Consider the following 13,828-nt stretch of genomic DNA (forward strand, 5'->3'; position numbering starts at 1 on the left):
AAGCACATGCAGCAACTGGGCATGAAGAAAATCTCCATTTTGAGGCCATCTGTGTCGGTTCTTTTGTCTGAACCTGACAAGAGGTCATGGCAGATGGTGGGGTCACAAAGTCTGGCTTCTGGGCCTTGACAAAATGTGTTCATAAAGCTGGAAGAATACCAACTGTTCATACTGGCTGAAGAGCACTGTGGCAAAGGATTGTAATAGTTTATGGACAATACCTTCTGGATCACTAAGCTTGGCAGCAAATAACTTGTCAAAGATGAATGTAGTTTGCTTATCTGTAAATGACTTAAAACTGCTTAGCAATTATGTTCTTAACTATGTTTTATTTGAGTAAATTACTTGTAAAGCCTCTTAAATAAAGAGAGGGCAATCAGACTGCAACATGAATTTTGGCCAGAGCTCTGGATGAGGTATTTGGAGAGTTTGTCTGCAAGGGTCAGAAATGTCAACAAAGGAGAGGCACAAAGATCATAATTTTCAGATGCATCGCAAGGATTCAGTATTTGCTCTTCGCCATGACCTCTGCAGCTTTATGGCTTCAGGTTACAGATCCAGTCACCCCTTTCCCCAGGGTGGCAGCAGATACCTCTTCATAGTATCTTCTCTGAAGCCAGAGAAAAATTGGTATTATTTTCTTGGATGTTTTGTGGTGAAACTAAAATGTACAGATTTTCACAGGGGAATGTCTTAGTAGAATTGTTTGGTGTTCACATTCTGGAGTAACTGCTCAACTATGGCTGCAATAAAGGGAATCACTAAGGAAGATAAGTACAATTCAGTCAACAGGAAGTGGAGGACATCTCTAGGTTCAATAAAATGGTTTTCCACTAACTATTTAATTGGTATGATGTCAGAATTAACCAAAAAATTTATAGAAACAGCCTGGAATTTAAAATTCTCCTGGGTCATCCAAAACTACTAAAGCAGTGGTGGGATGTGATGGTAGAGTTCCTCATTACTTACACACACTACTGAAACAAGCCCTGGCACTTTCCTGAAGGGAGGTGAAGACAAACTTCACATAGGTTAAAATACAGGGGAAATGGCATGAACTGCACCCTATTTTTGTAGCTGGTGACTTCTGCTGTAAATGGTCATGACTCTTCTTTGATAAGTAGTTTAGGTATCTCCCTAATTTTATGGAATTGATTCCACACTTCAAAGTGTGAACAGTTCTCTTTCCCTTATTCATCCAAATGCAATTCAAATGTCTTTTGTAGTCCATTTTTCAACTGTAAGTAGCACTTTTAAAGTACATGTAAGGTACCTAAACACTTTGTCAAGTTAATTCTATCTTTAAAATGATTTGTGCTGACAACATTGATTTGTAACTTTTCTTCTGGTTGTTTTTTTTTTTTTTTTTTGTAATACTTCTGGAAGCTTTCATTTTAAAAATAAGTCACTTTAAACTATTTTTTGGTATACCAAAATTTTTGTCTTTTCCTGGAATTCTAGTATAACTCTTACTACGCAAGTTTAATAAAAAAGCATGAAAATATTTAAAAGATGAGTTAGAGGTGAATGGTTTTTTTCTTGCATGTTTCCTAAAAATTCTGAATGTTTTCTGTATGTACGCATTTCATTAAAAGCCTTCTCTGTTGCTGGTGGTTAAAGAAACAGTGGAGAGAAGTAATTAATTTCCATTTTTAAAGCCAATCTGCATTAAATGCAAAAGATTTTAATGGTTTTAATTAGAAAACTCTAGTAACAATATTACATGGTTTTGCTACCACATTAATGTAGTCAGGCCTTTATGTAAGTTGGGCCTTTGTATTTCATCTCTGCCTGTTCCAAGCAGTGAACATTTTGGTATCTCTGCAGAACCTGACTATTGTGATGATTATTTTATTAGAAGCTTGGGTTTCAACTAAGATATTTCATTAACTTTTCTTACAGGATGTTCGTTTTAAAGATTCTGTGAAGATGAAAAGAAATATCTTATGGCTTTATGAAATATAAAGGAATACTGTCTGACATGACGGCAAAAAATGTAAGTCTAACTCTTCAATGTGTTACTTTTCATACTGGCATTCTGCCAGTCACTTCTGACTTTAGGAACTGTGTAGACAAATATAAGAAATCAATCAAAAAGACCTTCACATTCAGAAATCTTGTCTGGTTTTGTGTACTACAAATATGTACCCCATCATCTTTGATAAATTTATTTAAGTATGTGGAGTTTACTCAGCTGTGGGTCAGGTTGATAACTGAGGCAATGCTTTATGCTGTTTTCATATTGTTCCCTGCAGGTCCCTTCCAACTTAAGACATTCTGTGATTTCTCTAACATTTCTTCAAACTTACGTGAAGGCTGCATGTTTTTGTTGAATCTTCTCACCTTTGCACCTCTGTAAAATCCTTCTGCTGAATCTGAGTCTCAGATCTCAAGGAAGTATAGAAAGCCTGCATATTATTTTGCTACTGTTGGTACACTCTTGGTTTCTAGAAGACTGAAGGCCTTCTTGTTTCTGTGCTTGCTCATTAACCAGCCTGTAGTGGTGTCTCCAAGCTCTATATTTGACTCCTCTATCCCAAGTTCTGAGGAAGCTTATGAAAAGTATTAGCACCCTGACCTTAATTTTCTGCCTAATTAGCTGTGCTTCTTGAGGTACACAGCTTGTATAGAGAGCAGTTCTGATTAATCCTGGTGATCAGTGAATTGAGTATGACTTTGGGCCCTGGGCAACTTGACTGTTGACATCCTGCATTCTAGTTAAATCTGAGTGGGTTTAGGAACCAACGCCACCAAAGAAGTGCCCCACAATAAAAGTGCAGGTAGCCTAGTTTTGTGCTCTGCTCAGTAAATGCAAAAGCTTTTGTGCATATTGGGTTAGATTGGTGCCAATGATATAGTTTGGTTAAATTAATTCTCAGGTGTTGGATTTTTTTGTTGGCTTTATTAATGGCTTCATTTGGTGTGTAGATCCAGGCTTTGAGGTGTCTTATATCTCACTTTTTGATTCAAGCTTACCAAGACATAAAATAAACTGATGTGTATATTCAAAGCCCTTTGCTTATTGTTTCATAGGTCATATTCAACTCTAGTAGAAATAAGTAATTCTACTGATGTATGTGGGACAGCTGCACAAATCCAGGTCATTTGTGGCTTTGACCTTTTGTTTGATGCAGTCAAAGGATAAATACCAATCCCAATAAAATCCATGGAGTGTTGTGTAATAGGCATACAGTGGTATGGGTTGGAAGGGATTTCAGGAGCCATCTACTCTGATGCTTTCTGTAAAGCTCTTTGGCATTGGAACTCAGTTGCTTGGTGCTTTGTTCAGAGCTCCATCAGGGCTTTGGGTTTTGAAAATCTCCGAGGACAGACGTGACATTCAGTCTGGGTAACCTACTCTTGTGTTGAATATAGAAATATAATTTTGTTGTCTACTTCAGCACAATGCTATGGGTACTTTAGAGAAGAAATATTTTATTGGTATGCATGCTTTGAAATTTTGCATATCAAACTCGTGCAAACCTAGTCAAGTACCTAATATTGATGGGTTTATTTTTTAAAAAATCAGCTACTGTGGTGCAGATGAATGTAGGACTCAGATTTCATGTTTCCCTGTTCATATGGAGGTCATATACTTTGTGTCCTTATTGGTAGCACTTCTTGGGTTTTCCCAGCCTTGGTTACTCAGGATTGCACACTCAGGGCAATAGTGTCAGCCCTGGTGTTTCCTGATGCTGTTAGGAGACAATAATGCTTCTGAATTTGCAAAGTTGCAGGGTTTAGATCTGTATATGCCTGGGGGTTTCTGCAGCTCAAAACCTGTTTTAAATATAAGTTTAGTATTTGTTACAGTGTCAGAAATGGTTTAGTGATCTGCAGAATGACTTGAGGGAGAGAGTTTCTTTGTGAGACTACTTCCATCATTTTCCTTTATGTTGAAGCATCAAGGAAAGGAAATTTTAAACTACTGGAATTTGGACATCTTCCAGGAAACTCTTGAAGGGCATGTATCTTCAGTTAAATGTGCACAGCAGGAAGCTGCCACCTCTGCATTCTTCTCTCACTGCCCTCAGCTGGGCATGTCTGTGCTCCTGCTGCATCACAGCCCCGTGCAGTGAGTTATGGCTGGAAAGGCTTTTCACCCTGCAAGAAGCTGTGTTGAACAACCTTCTGTCCAAGGCAGCTTGTGCTTCATGCACATCCCAGAATGTTCTGTAGATTTAATGTGTGTGCAAGATGAATAAATAACCCTCCCCATCAGTGTTTTTCCTTCCTAACTCCTTGAGTGTGTGGTGAGAAAATCATCCAGGCTGGGCTCACTGCTCATTTTCTTTATAAGTGCAGGACCCTTCCTTGTATCTGCTTGTGGAATATTGTTGGTGGGTAATTTGACCTTCCTCAGAATAGTAATCCTACCAAAGAAGCTATGAAAAAAAAATGTTGAATAAAAGTTTCAGGTTCTCTTGGGAAAGAGATGTTTATGTGCTTACCATATACATTGTATCCAAATGTAATTCAAATCACCCTCTCCAACTGGGTTATTTCATTCTTTACTTATATGAGAAAATCTCTTCTGTCTTGCCTGTTTTGTATCTCCTTTCCCATCCTGGTCCTTCAGGTAAAAAGACACCAAAACAGTGTGAACAAATGGAGAAAACAAAGAGCAAATACTCATGGTAAATTTATTTTTAGTTTAGTTTACTCAAATAAATTTTTAGTTTCAGCACTCAAACAAATGAGTGATACAACTTCAGCCGGTTTTTTGAATAAGACGGTTAGTTTTGATTGTAAAATTATTTGTCAGTGCTTCTCATAGGGTGGCTGTTTTGCCATAGATGAGTCAGTTAAATGGCTGTGATATTCTCCTTTCACATGTCAGCATGGAAGAAAGTTTAACTGCTGAGGTTGGTCACAGAGACTTGCCCACCCAGGCAGTAGAGAAGGCTGGACTACAAGGCAAGGTACAAGAGCTGCTCGTGGCAGTTGGCCCCATCCAAGACTCTGGCTGTGACTTTTTTTCCTCTCCCCTCACTCTGTTTTGAAACTTAGTCACCTAACAGGAAAGACAAACCTCAAAGGTATTTAGTAGTCTGCAAAGGCCTGCCAAGTCCTTTCTTCATCTTCCATCATGGAAGATCCAAGATGGAAGATGGAATCCTTCATGGATTTCTTGTACAGCAGATGAACAGGAGCAGGAGTCCAGCTCCTGCCATCCCCAGTAATCCAGACACTCTGGGCCAGTGATATAAAGTAGAAATATCAGAAGAGCAGTACAGAAAGTAACAAATTATACCAGTTAAGCGTTGGATTGTTTGCTGGTTTCAGTTTAGGAGTTGTAACAGTACAAGATTCCCAAAAGCAGTGTGTGGTCTGTCTCAGATAATAACGTGGCCTGGAACCTCCTGAACACTGAGATGGAATCCTAGAAAGGTCTTGCTGTGCAGCAGCAGTAACATAATGTTGCATCACACGTTGGTTCTTTTGAGGGCTTAGTTAGGATCATTCCTCTGCAAGAGAAACAAATTCCTTTCGATCTGCGACATTTCTCACTTCAGTTCTCATGAAATTCAAGTTTGTTTTCAAGCTCTTCTAAACTTAGATACAAGGATTATAAAATTGAGAAAAGTGCTGCTCTTTATAAATACTACCAGGACCATTGTAATGAAAACAACATATTTCTGTGCAAACTGAAGTTCTGTAATTTTTTGTCATTTGGATCACTGAAATACAACATACACACAAAAAAACCTCTCAAGTACTTTGTTGCATTTCCTTCTAAATCTTTCAGAGAATTAAATGTAAAGGTTAGAATTTTCATTCTACACTATATATGTATGTCAACTTCATGTTTGATTAAAAAACTGATCTGAATTGATAAGGAAATGTACAGTGGTAGATCTAAAGCTGAACATTCAATTGTGAACAAATTTTAGTGCTGTGTTTGAAGATGTTCCTTGTAATCCATTCTCTTGGAATGAGTTGAGGCCCATAATCTAACATGTTATTTATCCCTGTGGACCCCTATTCTTTCCCTGAATTTAAATTTTCTCCCATTTGTGTTGTTCTAGTTGCTGCAGAGGCAGGCAGGGGTCCTGGGAGAGGCTGACACTGTTGTTTGTGTGAAGGAGCAGAGGTGTGAGCCAGCAGTGCAGCCTCTTCCCCTTGGCTGGGCCCTGGAATGGCCTTGCAATGCTTTACACCGTGCAGCTTCCACCGTGCCAGCCTCTGGTTAAACATTTCAAAACCACATCCTCACTGTAAGGAACCACAGTGGCCTCTTAGCACATGAGTGTTCCTTGTGCCCAAGCACAAGAGATCCTGGAGTGCTGCTCTTTCCCGTAGGGATCTGCTACCAAACCCTGCTCAGGAGAGGTTTTTGTTTGTTTTTATGTCTTCCTCCCTTCGCCCGACTCCAGTCTGGGCGTTCCTGCTGGGGCCGTCCCCAGCCCTGCTGCATCGCTGCTGCACCGCCGCCACCTGCTGGGGGACAGCCCGGGACCGGCCGGGACATGGGACAGCCCTCTCTGGACACAGCCCCGGGGACACCGCGACAGCCCGGGGGTGTGGGGGCGTCTAGCTGGGTGTGCCAGGAAGGGCAGGAAAGAGCCAGTCCCATACTGACAATGTCTGAGATAAACTGAGGAGCTGTACTGAGCATCTCGAAGGGCTTGTTTGTAGAAGCACATAACTGAGCTCATTTGGGCAGTGGTTTACAATCAGAGTAGTGCAGGAACAGTTGGTCTTCTTACGTGTCTCCTGATGGGGAAGAAATCTTAGGAGAAGTATTTTCAAGAGTCTGTCACAATGCTATGTGCAGATCTTCCCCTACAAAAATTATTTGCTGAATACAAGGTCTCTAATCAGAATTGAGCGACTGAAATGCTTATAGTAGGTATTCTTTTGTCTTGTTTAGTTTATATTAGTTAAGTTACTACTGTTTACCTAAAATTAAACGATGCTTCAGCTTGAGTGTATTAAATCTCTTCAAGTGGCCCTAGCATAGGTTCCATTATTGCTACATACATCTGTAAAATTAAGCAAAATGTTTGATCCTCCATCATATGATTGCCTTCTTTTAACTTGGATAGTGGAACCCTTTGTCCCAATGATTTATGGAAGTACTCAAATTTTATAATATTTTAAAAAGAAGTTGAGATATGAGGGACTTCCTGTTTATTCCCTTCTTCGTCCAGGAGCAGTGATCTTGTATTTTTCTGTACAAACTACACTTTCCTATGCTTTGTGTGCATGCCCAAAGTCTGAGTTGCACTATTCTGTATAATATTCAAGTCTTCCATGTCTCCAGTAACTTACCCTCAGTAAATCAGTGTATCTCTGAAGACCAGGGAATGTATTTAGAATGCATCAATAGTCACATCTCAGACCTGTAGACTGTGCAGCTTAGTACTGAGGCAACTGGACATGGGCAGATTTCTGCTGTGGTATTGGTGGCAGCTGCTCCCTCTGACTTGGAGGGGTCGGTGCCTTTACACCATAATAGCCAGAATGGGCTGCTTGCATCATATGTAGTACATAGTCAGAATACTCAGGGTGTTTTTTAAATAACAACTTATTAAAAGTAGAGTTTGTCTTCATATATACATGGTAAATGTCCTGGATACCTTGCCTTGAGTCTCATGCTCTTATTAGACTCTATTGTCTGTAGGATTATGATGCTTCATAATGCAGAAAGTTGCTTTCATAATATTATTAGTTGCATATTAGAAAACATAGAAAGGTTTATCATATTTTAAGACTTCAAAAATGTTTTGTTCAGGTTGGTGTGACTTCCACAAATGGAGACTTGAAAGGATTTATAGATCAGAACCAGAGTCCAACAAAAGGTAAGAGAATTCTATTCAATACATACATTAAAATTTATTTCACTGCATATGGTTGGTTCACATTTGGGATACTCAGAATTTAAATGTTTAGAATATATTTCATACATCTGCATTGGTAGTTGTTTAATGCCAACATGTAAGTGTCAGTAGCAAAGATGGGAAGGTCTTCAGAATTTCAGAGAGGAAAAGGTGTAGTAAAAATAGTAAGAGGCTAAAATAACCCCTTCCTTTCATGCCTTGATGGTGAATAATAAGCTTGCTTTGGGTGGGAATCTTCACTTCTAATACAACTTCACAATGAACTTTGTTTCAATGCATCCTTCTATTACACAGTACCTATCTTTTACTAAGTCCTGCCAGGGCTGGTGTTCTAAAAACTTAATGCACAGGGCTGCTGTAATAGAAGTACTTAATTGTATGTTTGAAGAGATCTGCCAAAATGACCAAGACATCAGAAGCAGTTATCCATAGGCCTGTGCCTGGTACTTTCAGATTCATACAGCTGTTTACTCCTGTAGATTTGTCTCAAACTGAACAGTAAAAGACTGAAATTGTGCTACTCTATAAGCCTGAAGTACATTGAAAAACTCTCTGTCCCATTTTATTTTTTCTTTTCTACAGATCTCTTTGATTTCATCTCTATGGAATTTTTAAAGTTAGGTTTGTAGCCCAGTAATTTTGTGCAATGCACAAATGAAGAAATGTACCAAGAAAATAGTTGCATACTAATAATGTGATGATAATTCAATTTTTCTGTATGCTTTTATAATACTGATCTTGGAGATCAGCAAATATCTTAGTGTAATAGAGGAGCTTGAGGACACATAATATATGTTATTGCAAAATATCCTAATGGGCTGCTGATATCTCACAGCTCTGAGCTGGGGTTTTTGCCATCATCATCAAGCTGTAGGTTGTGTTATTAAAAATGGCTGTTCATTGAGACACTTTTAAAAAGTGAACATTTGTTTAGAGCTCTGAATATGAAATCCAAATTACCAACACTTCCTTGGTGTTTTGTTTGAAAATTCAATGGCTTTTTTTGTTGATGTATGCATTGTGTGTAACCCCAGCTGGTTGGGCTGTGCTTTCCATCAGCCATGGTCCCCTTCAAACTGGCTGTGACAGATTCTATAGATTCTCCAGTTGACATTGTTTCTGATTATCTTTGCAACTAAGCTGCAGAGCTAACACATTTAGTTATACAGGGAAAAAAACCACTGAAATCTCTTTAGCTTCATATTTGTATAGGAGTGCATGTTGTTTATGTGAAATTAAGCTATTTAGGGTGGCACGTAATGATTTAAACTGATTTGGTGAGCATACATGTCATCTATGACTGCTTGAAACTGAAGATCATTTAAATTGAATTTTATTTTTTGTACACCAGTAAAATCATTACACAAATGCCAGGAAGAATAATAGTTATGTAGCAATGACTTTTTTTAAAGTACGAAATTACAGCAACACTGGTTTCTCTCCCTAAAAAACAATAGCGGTGACTGAAGGATGTAAAAATAATTTATGGAGAAGTAAAGTGCTTTTGTTCTGAGAGAAACATACATATATCCACTGGCAGATTCTTATTCTGAATTTGCTTCAGTGCCAAGGAAGCTCAGTTTGGGATGGCTTTCTGTGTACTGCAGTTAAAGCCCCGCTATGAGAGTTCTAAGTGGGTTTCTTTCCCATGTGCCTGGTTTTCCATAGGTAAATGGGAATAATGACGCTGACCTCCTTTGTGCCTTGAAAGTACTGCTGAGAAACATTATATAAGAATTGAGTATTATTATACAAATCATTCCAGTTTGATCCATCTGTGCTGACCTTTTCCGTCCATGCAGTGAGATTACCGTGACTCAAGGCTGATGGGTCTCATTGTGTTCAGCTTATCACTGTACTCACTGCTCTTGTGCCCCAGGACATAAATCAGTATATTCTTTTTTTGTCCCCAAATGATGGGTGTTATTAAGACTTGGCATTTATTTAGAATTTGGTTGTGTTTAAAGCCTTTGCAGTTGCTCTGTGATAGTATATATAGTTACTTTGATGATATTTCTGCTTTCAGTTGAACACAGAAATCTGTTGAATGTTTTCTCACATCTACTTCCTTCCAAATATACTAGTATAATGATATGATATAATAATAATATTTGAAGCAATTGAGGTTACATGAGTATCTGGACCATGATGCTATTTGATAAAAAAGGAAATGGAAGGGAGGGATATTTTAGTTGTAATTGATAAAACTTTCTGTTTACTATTTCTTCAACTGCTGACAAACACAAAGAGCAGCCTCGTCCTGTGAAAAATTTGGTTTTTCTTTCTTTCTGGCCACTGTGGATAAGAAATACCTCACTCATACTGGTTCTTTTTCGTTCTATCTGTATTTAAAAATCTACACATGTTCACGTATTTATATTTGCCAATGAAGAAAATTCAAAATAAGAACAAGGGCAGGGAAACATTTCTTTGAAAACTTGGTCAACTCTGAAGATTGTTTTGACAGTACTGCTGCCAAATGAGGGATTTGTGTAGGGATTAGAAGATGAAAATCTTTTTTATTGACAGTAACTCTGGTCAAAAAGACATTTAAACACCCACCATATGTAAGCAAATGTCTTTTTAAAATCAAGTCATTTGAATGACCTTTGTATTTACTGAAGCTACCCCAATGGTGCCCATGTTCCTTTATCCAAGGATCCTTGTAAATGAAGGCACAGTGCAGCAGTAGCTGCTAATTAGTGGTTTATTCGTGGTTTTTCCAGGGCTGCTCAGTAAATCTGGTGGGTCTGTGTGGCTTTGGCCATGGGTCTGCATGTGTGTGAGGGAAGTACATCCATACAAATGTTCAAAGCAATCCCAGGTGCAGCTGGATCCCATGGAGCACACGGATCCCACGGATCCCAGTCTGTGCGGTGCCTGCTGAGAAAGAAACAAGCTGTGCCCAGTGCTGGGTGTGGGGGTGCCCGTGTGCATTGCCTGTGCTGCTGTGCTCATGGTCCAGAGCCGTGAGCCCACCTGGCCCCTCTGGCACACACAAACATGACACCCCAGTGCCTCTTGCAGGCTGGGAAGTGCAGCTGGAGACAACTCTGTGGTGTAGCCCTGTGGTAAAAGAACTGGGAGCCAAAACCGACATTTCACAATTTTACTGCATTTGGCCGTGTGACCTTATGCTGTTGGCACCAGAGAAAGTAATTTATTTCTTTTCCCTGGTAAGAAAAGGGACAAGGATAAATAGTATGAGAGCTGAACTTGGAGATAATGGAGTTAAAAGTTTCAGTTGCAGCAGAAAAGAGGAAAATTCCTACAGCAATACTGGGAAGTGACACGTCATTGATGGCAACAGCCTGGAATGAGGGAAGAGACTAGGTTTTGATGGACTGTGCTGGCACAGCTTGGGAAATCCTGGGCAAAATCCTCTAGCAAAAGTAAAACTGGCAAGTGAGAGAACTATTTTGAGCTCAACATGGGAACACAGTGTATGTAAATCACAAATTACTGTCTTGTGCTCTCTGGCACTATCTCACAAAAGATGTTTCATAACAGAGCAGATTTACTGGGAAGGTGGATTTGCAAGTGTGAGAGGTTTATATTTGTTTTTCTAGGTGAGTTACATGACTGAATAATTTATTCATTTTGAGTAGAGATGCGAGCTGCTTCTGAAGATCTTTTCAGATACAGATTGGGCTTTTGTAAAATTAAGTAGTAGTATTGCTCCAGATGCCAAAAGAATCTACACAGAACATTAGAACATCTTAGTCTCAATTAGTTTGTATTTCTCATATATCTGTTGAAGATTTCTTATGAAGGTGAGACTTGGCATAAGTCTACATCTTTTCTACTTTTGTGCTGTAACTACAGAAGATAAGATCCTTTTTTCTCTCAGTTGTGTTGCTTCTGCTTCCTGTCGCAGAGAAGGTACTTCGTTGAATTTATCATTTTTCAGTAACCTCATGAAAAACATAGGTATACTAAAATAAAATGTAAAAAAAAGAGACCATGATTCAGGACCAAGTGAGAAAAGAAAATTGGGTAGTGGAGGTGAACAGGTGATATGAGAAAAGAGAGGGGAACAGGGATGTGTAATAACAGCACTGAGTCATCTTGGGCCATGTGGGCTAAGCTGAGTGTTGGCTGGCTGCTGTGCAGGAGGGCTGGTGCCTGCACTGCTCTGAAGGGACCTGTCACCTCAGATGCCTTCAGCTGCTGTCTGCAGTGCCAGAGAACATTAGCAGCTCTCCAGGAACCAATCCTTGTCCTCATGACCCCAGCTAGACCCAGGCTGACTCTGGATTACCAGGCAGTGGCAGCTCTTCCTTATATTTGGTTGTTCCTCAGAGCCCACCCCTCCCCAGGCGGGATCAGGCTGTGTGTAGGAACGGGGGCCGGTGCTCATTGATCAGTTCCCAGCTCTCCTGCTTTGAAGCTGTCACAGGGAAAGGAGCTGCTGTCACCACAGTGTCTGTGGATAAGCCTGTGTGCTCAGGGCTTGCAGAGGCTTGTGCACAACAGTTTGAACACTGGAGGGGTAGCAGTGGTGCTGCAACAGTTTTGATTTAAACGTTAATTCCAAATAATCGAGATACAAGATGCAATTTGGGATAGAGGAGGAGTAACAGTATTTTGGGGCTGTCAGCACAGAGCTGCCCTTCTCTGTGGAAGACAGGATGACTTAGATCCATAACTGGTTTGGGAACACAAAAACAATAAACATCTTGGGATGAGAACACGCTGCCTTGGAGATGGCCTGGAGACTTTATTGTGACATCCAGGTGCCTGCTTTGTGAGTTTAGGTGAGTTGTAAAGGCATCACTTACTCCATCTGTACAGTGGCAGGCTGTGGTTGGCTTACATCAGCAATGACTGTGTAATGACAGCTCTGGGACAGCCAGATGAGGAATGGTTAAGGCTTTGAAGGTTTATGGATGCATATTTTGTATACATGATTATGACTGTAAGTAGGATTTATTTATATTGTTGGCTTTTACAAGTATTCTCATAATTTTCAGTTCTAATGTTGAGGAATGTCAGTCTGTGTGCTCTTTGTCTTAAGCAAGAATGAATTGTTTTTGGAAATAAAATGTAATTTAAAAAGTAAAATAGTGAAGGTGTAGTTTTATGAGATGTCCCTGTGACAACTGCTGAGAGGTCTGGAGGTTATGTGAGGGTGTGTTCTCAGCAAATGAGACAAACAAAGCCAACCTGACTGCAAAGTGTTAGAGTGGTGTGAGAATTTGCCGAAGTGTTTTTCACAGGTTACTAAGGAAGTAATTTAACACTTCTTCTTTTAACACACTTTTTAGGTAATATTTCAGTAATCACATTGCCAGTTTCCAGCACCAACTCTCCGACTAAGATTTTGCCAAAAACCTTGGGACCAATCAATGTGAATGTTGGACCCCAAATGGTAAGTTTTGCAACCCCAGTAATGCCAGTGGGGCATTGTGTAACTGGCTGTGACTTCCTGGTGGTGCAAGACAGGAACACGCCAGGAACTTGCTGTCTCCTGCCTCAGCCACAAAGTGCCCCACCGGGACGGGAGGGTGGTGACCTGGGGCACAGCAGGCCTGCCACGCCAGAACTGCCACTCACAGCAATGCTCTTGTGTGTGCCCTTAGGGAGGGAGTACCTATCTTCCTGGCTTTGAGTGGAAATTGAAACAGCTTTACCAGCTGACATTTTAACTATTACTCAAAAGTGTGTTAAGAAAACCTCCTCATTATTGATACTCTTTGAATGTTTTAAGTCATGTTCTCACCAGTAAATCTCCAGCATTGTCAGAGGGTGTCTTTGATGTGTTGGTAGAAATTCTAAACTTGTTGAAACTACTCTTCTTTTAAACTCTCTTTTCCTGTCCGTGATAACTGTATATGTACATTGATGTTCCAGGGATTTTGGATCTAGTTTTGAGAAAAAATTTAGATTTTTCTGATGGCCAGAGAGCTAAACAGGCAATACTGTGAACAGTTTCTAGTAACCCAATACCTCCTTGCCGAGCACTTAGCCTGAGTACAGAACCA

The 13,828-nt window shown here is 39.9% G+C and overlaps 1 protein-coding gene across 3 annotated transcripts in view; it reads left to right on the plus strand.

Moving 5' to 3' along the window:
* Nucleotides 1-13,828, plus strand: part of TFDP2 (transcription factor Dp-2) — a 48,213-nt gene that overhangs the window by 9,352 nt on the left and 25,033 nt on the right. For all 3 annotated transcript variants that reach the window (XM_083868393.1, XM_083868394.1, XM_083868392.1), the window contains exons 2-4: nt 1,903-1,996; nt 7,739-7,805; nt 13,112-13,215. In XM_083868393.1, the coding sequence (XP_083724519.1) occupies nt 1,955-1,996; nt 7,739-7,805; nt 13,112-13,215 (213 nt within the window). In that variant the 5' untranslated portion in view covers nt 1,903-1,954. The remainder of the gene's footprint in view (nt 1-1,902; nt 1,997-7,738; nt 7,806-13,111; nt 13,216-13,828) is intronic.

The sequence above is a fragment of the Zosterops lateralis genome (genome assembly GCF_965231275.1).
Source record: "Zosterops lateralis genome assembly, chromosome: 10".
Classification (NCBI taxonomy): domain Eukaryota; kingdom Metazoa; phylum Chordata; class Aves; order Passeriformes; family Zosteropidae; genus Zosterops; species Zosterops lateralis.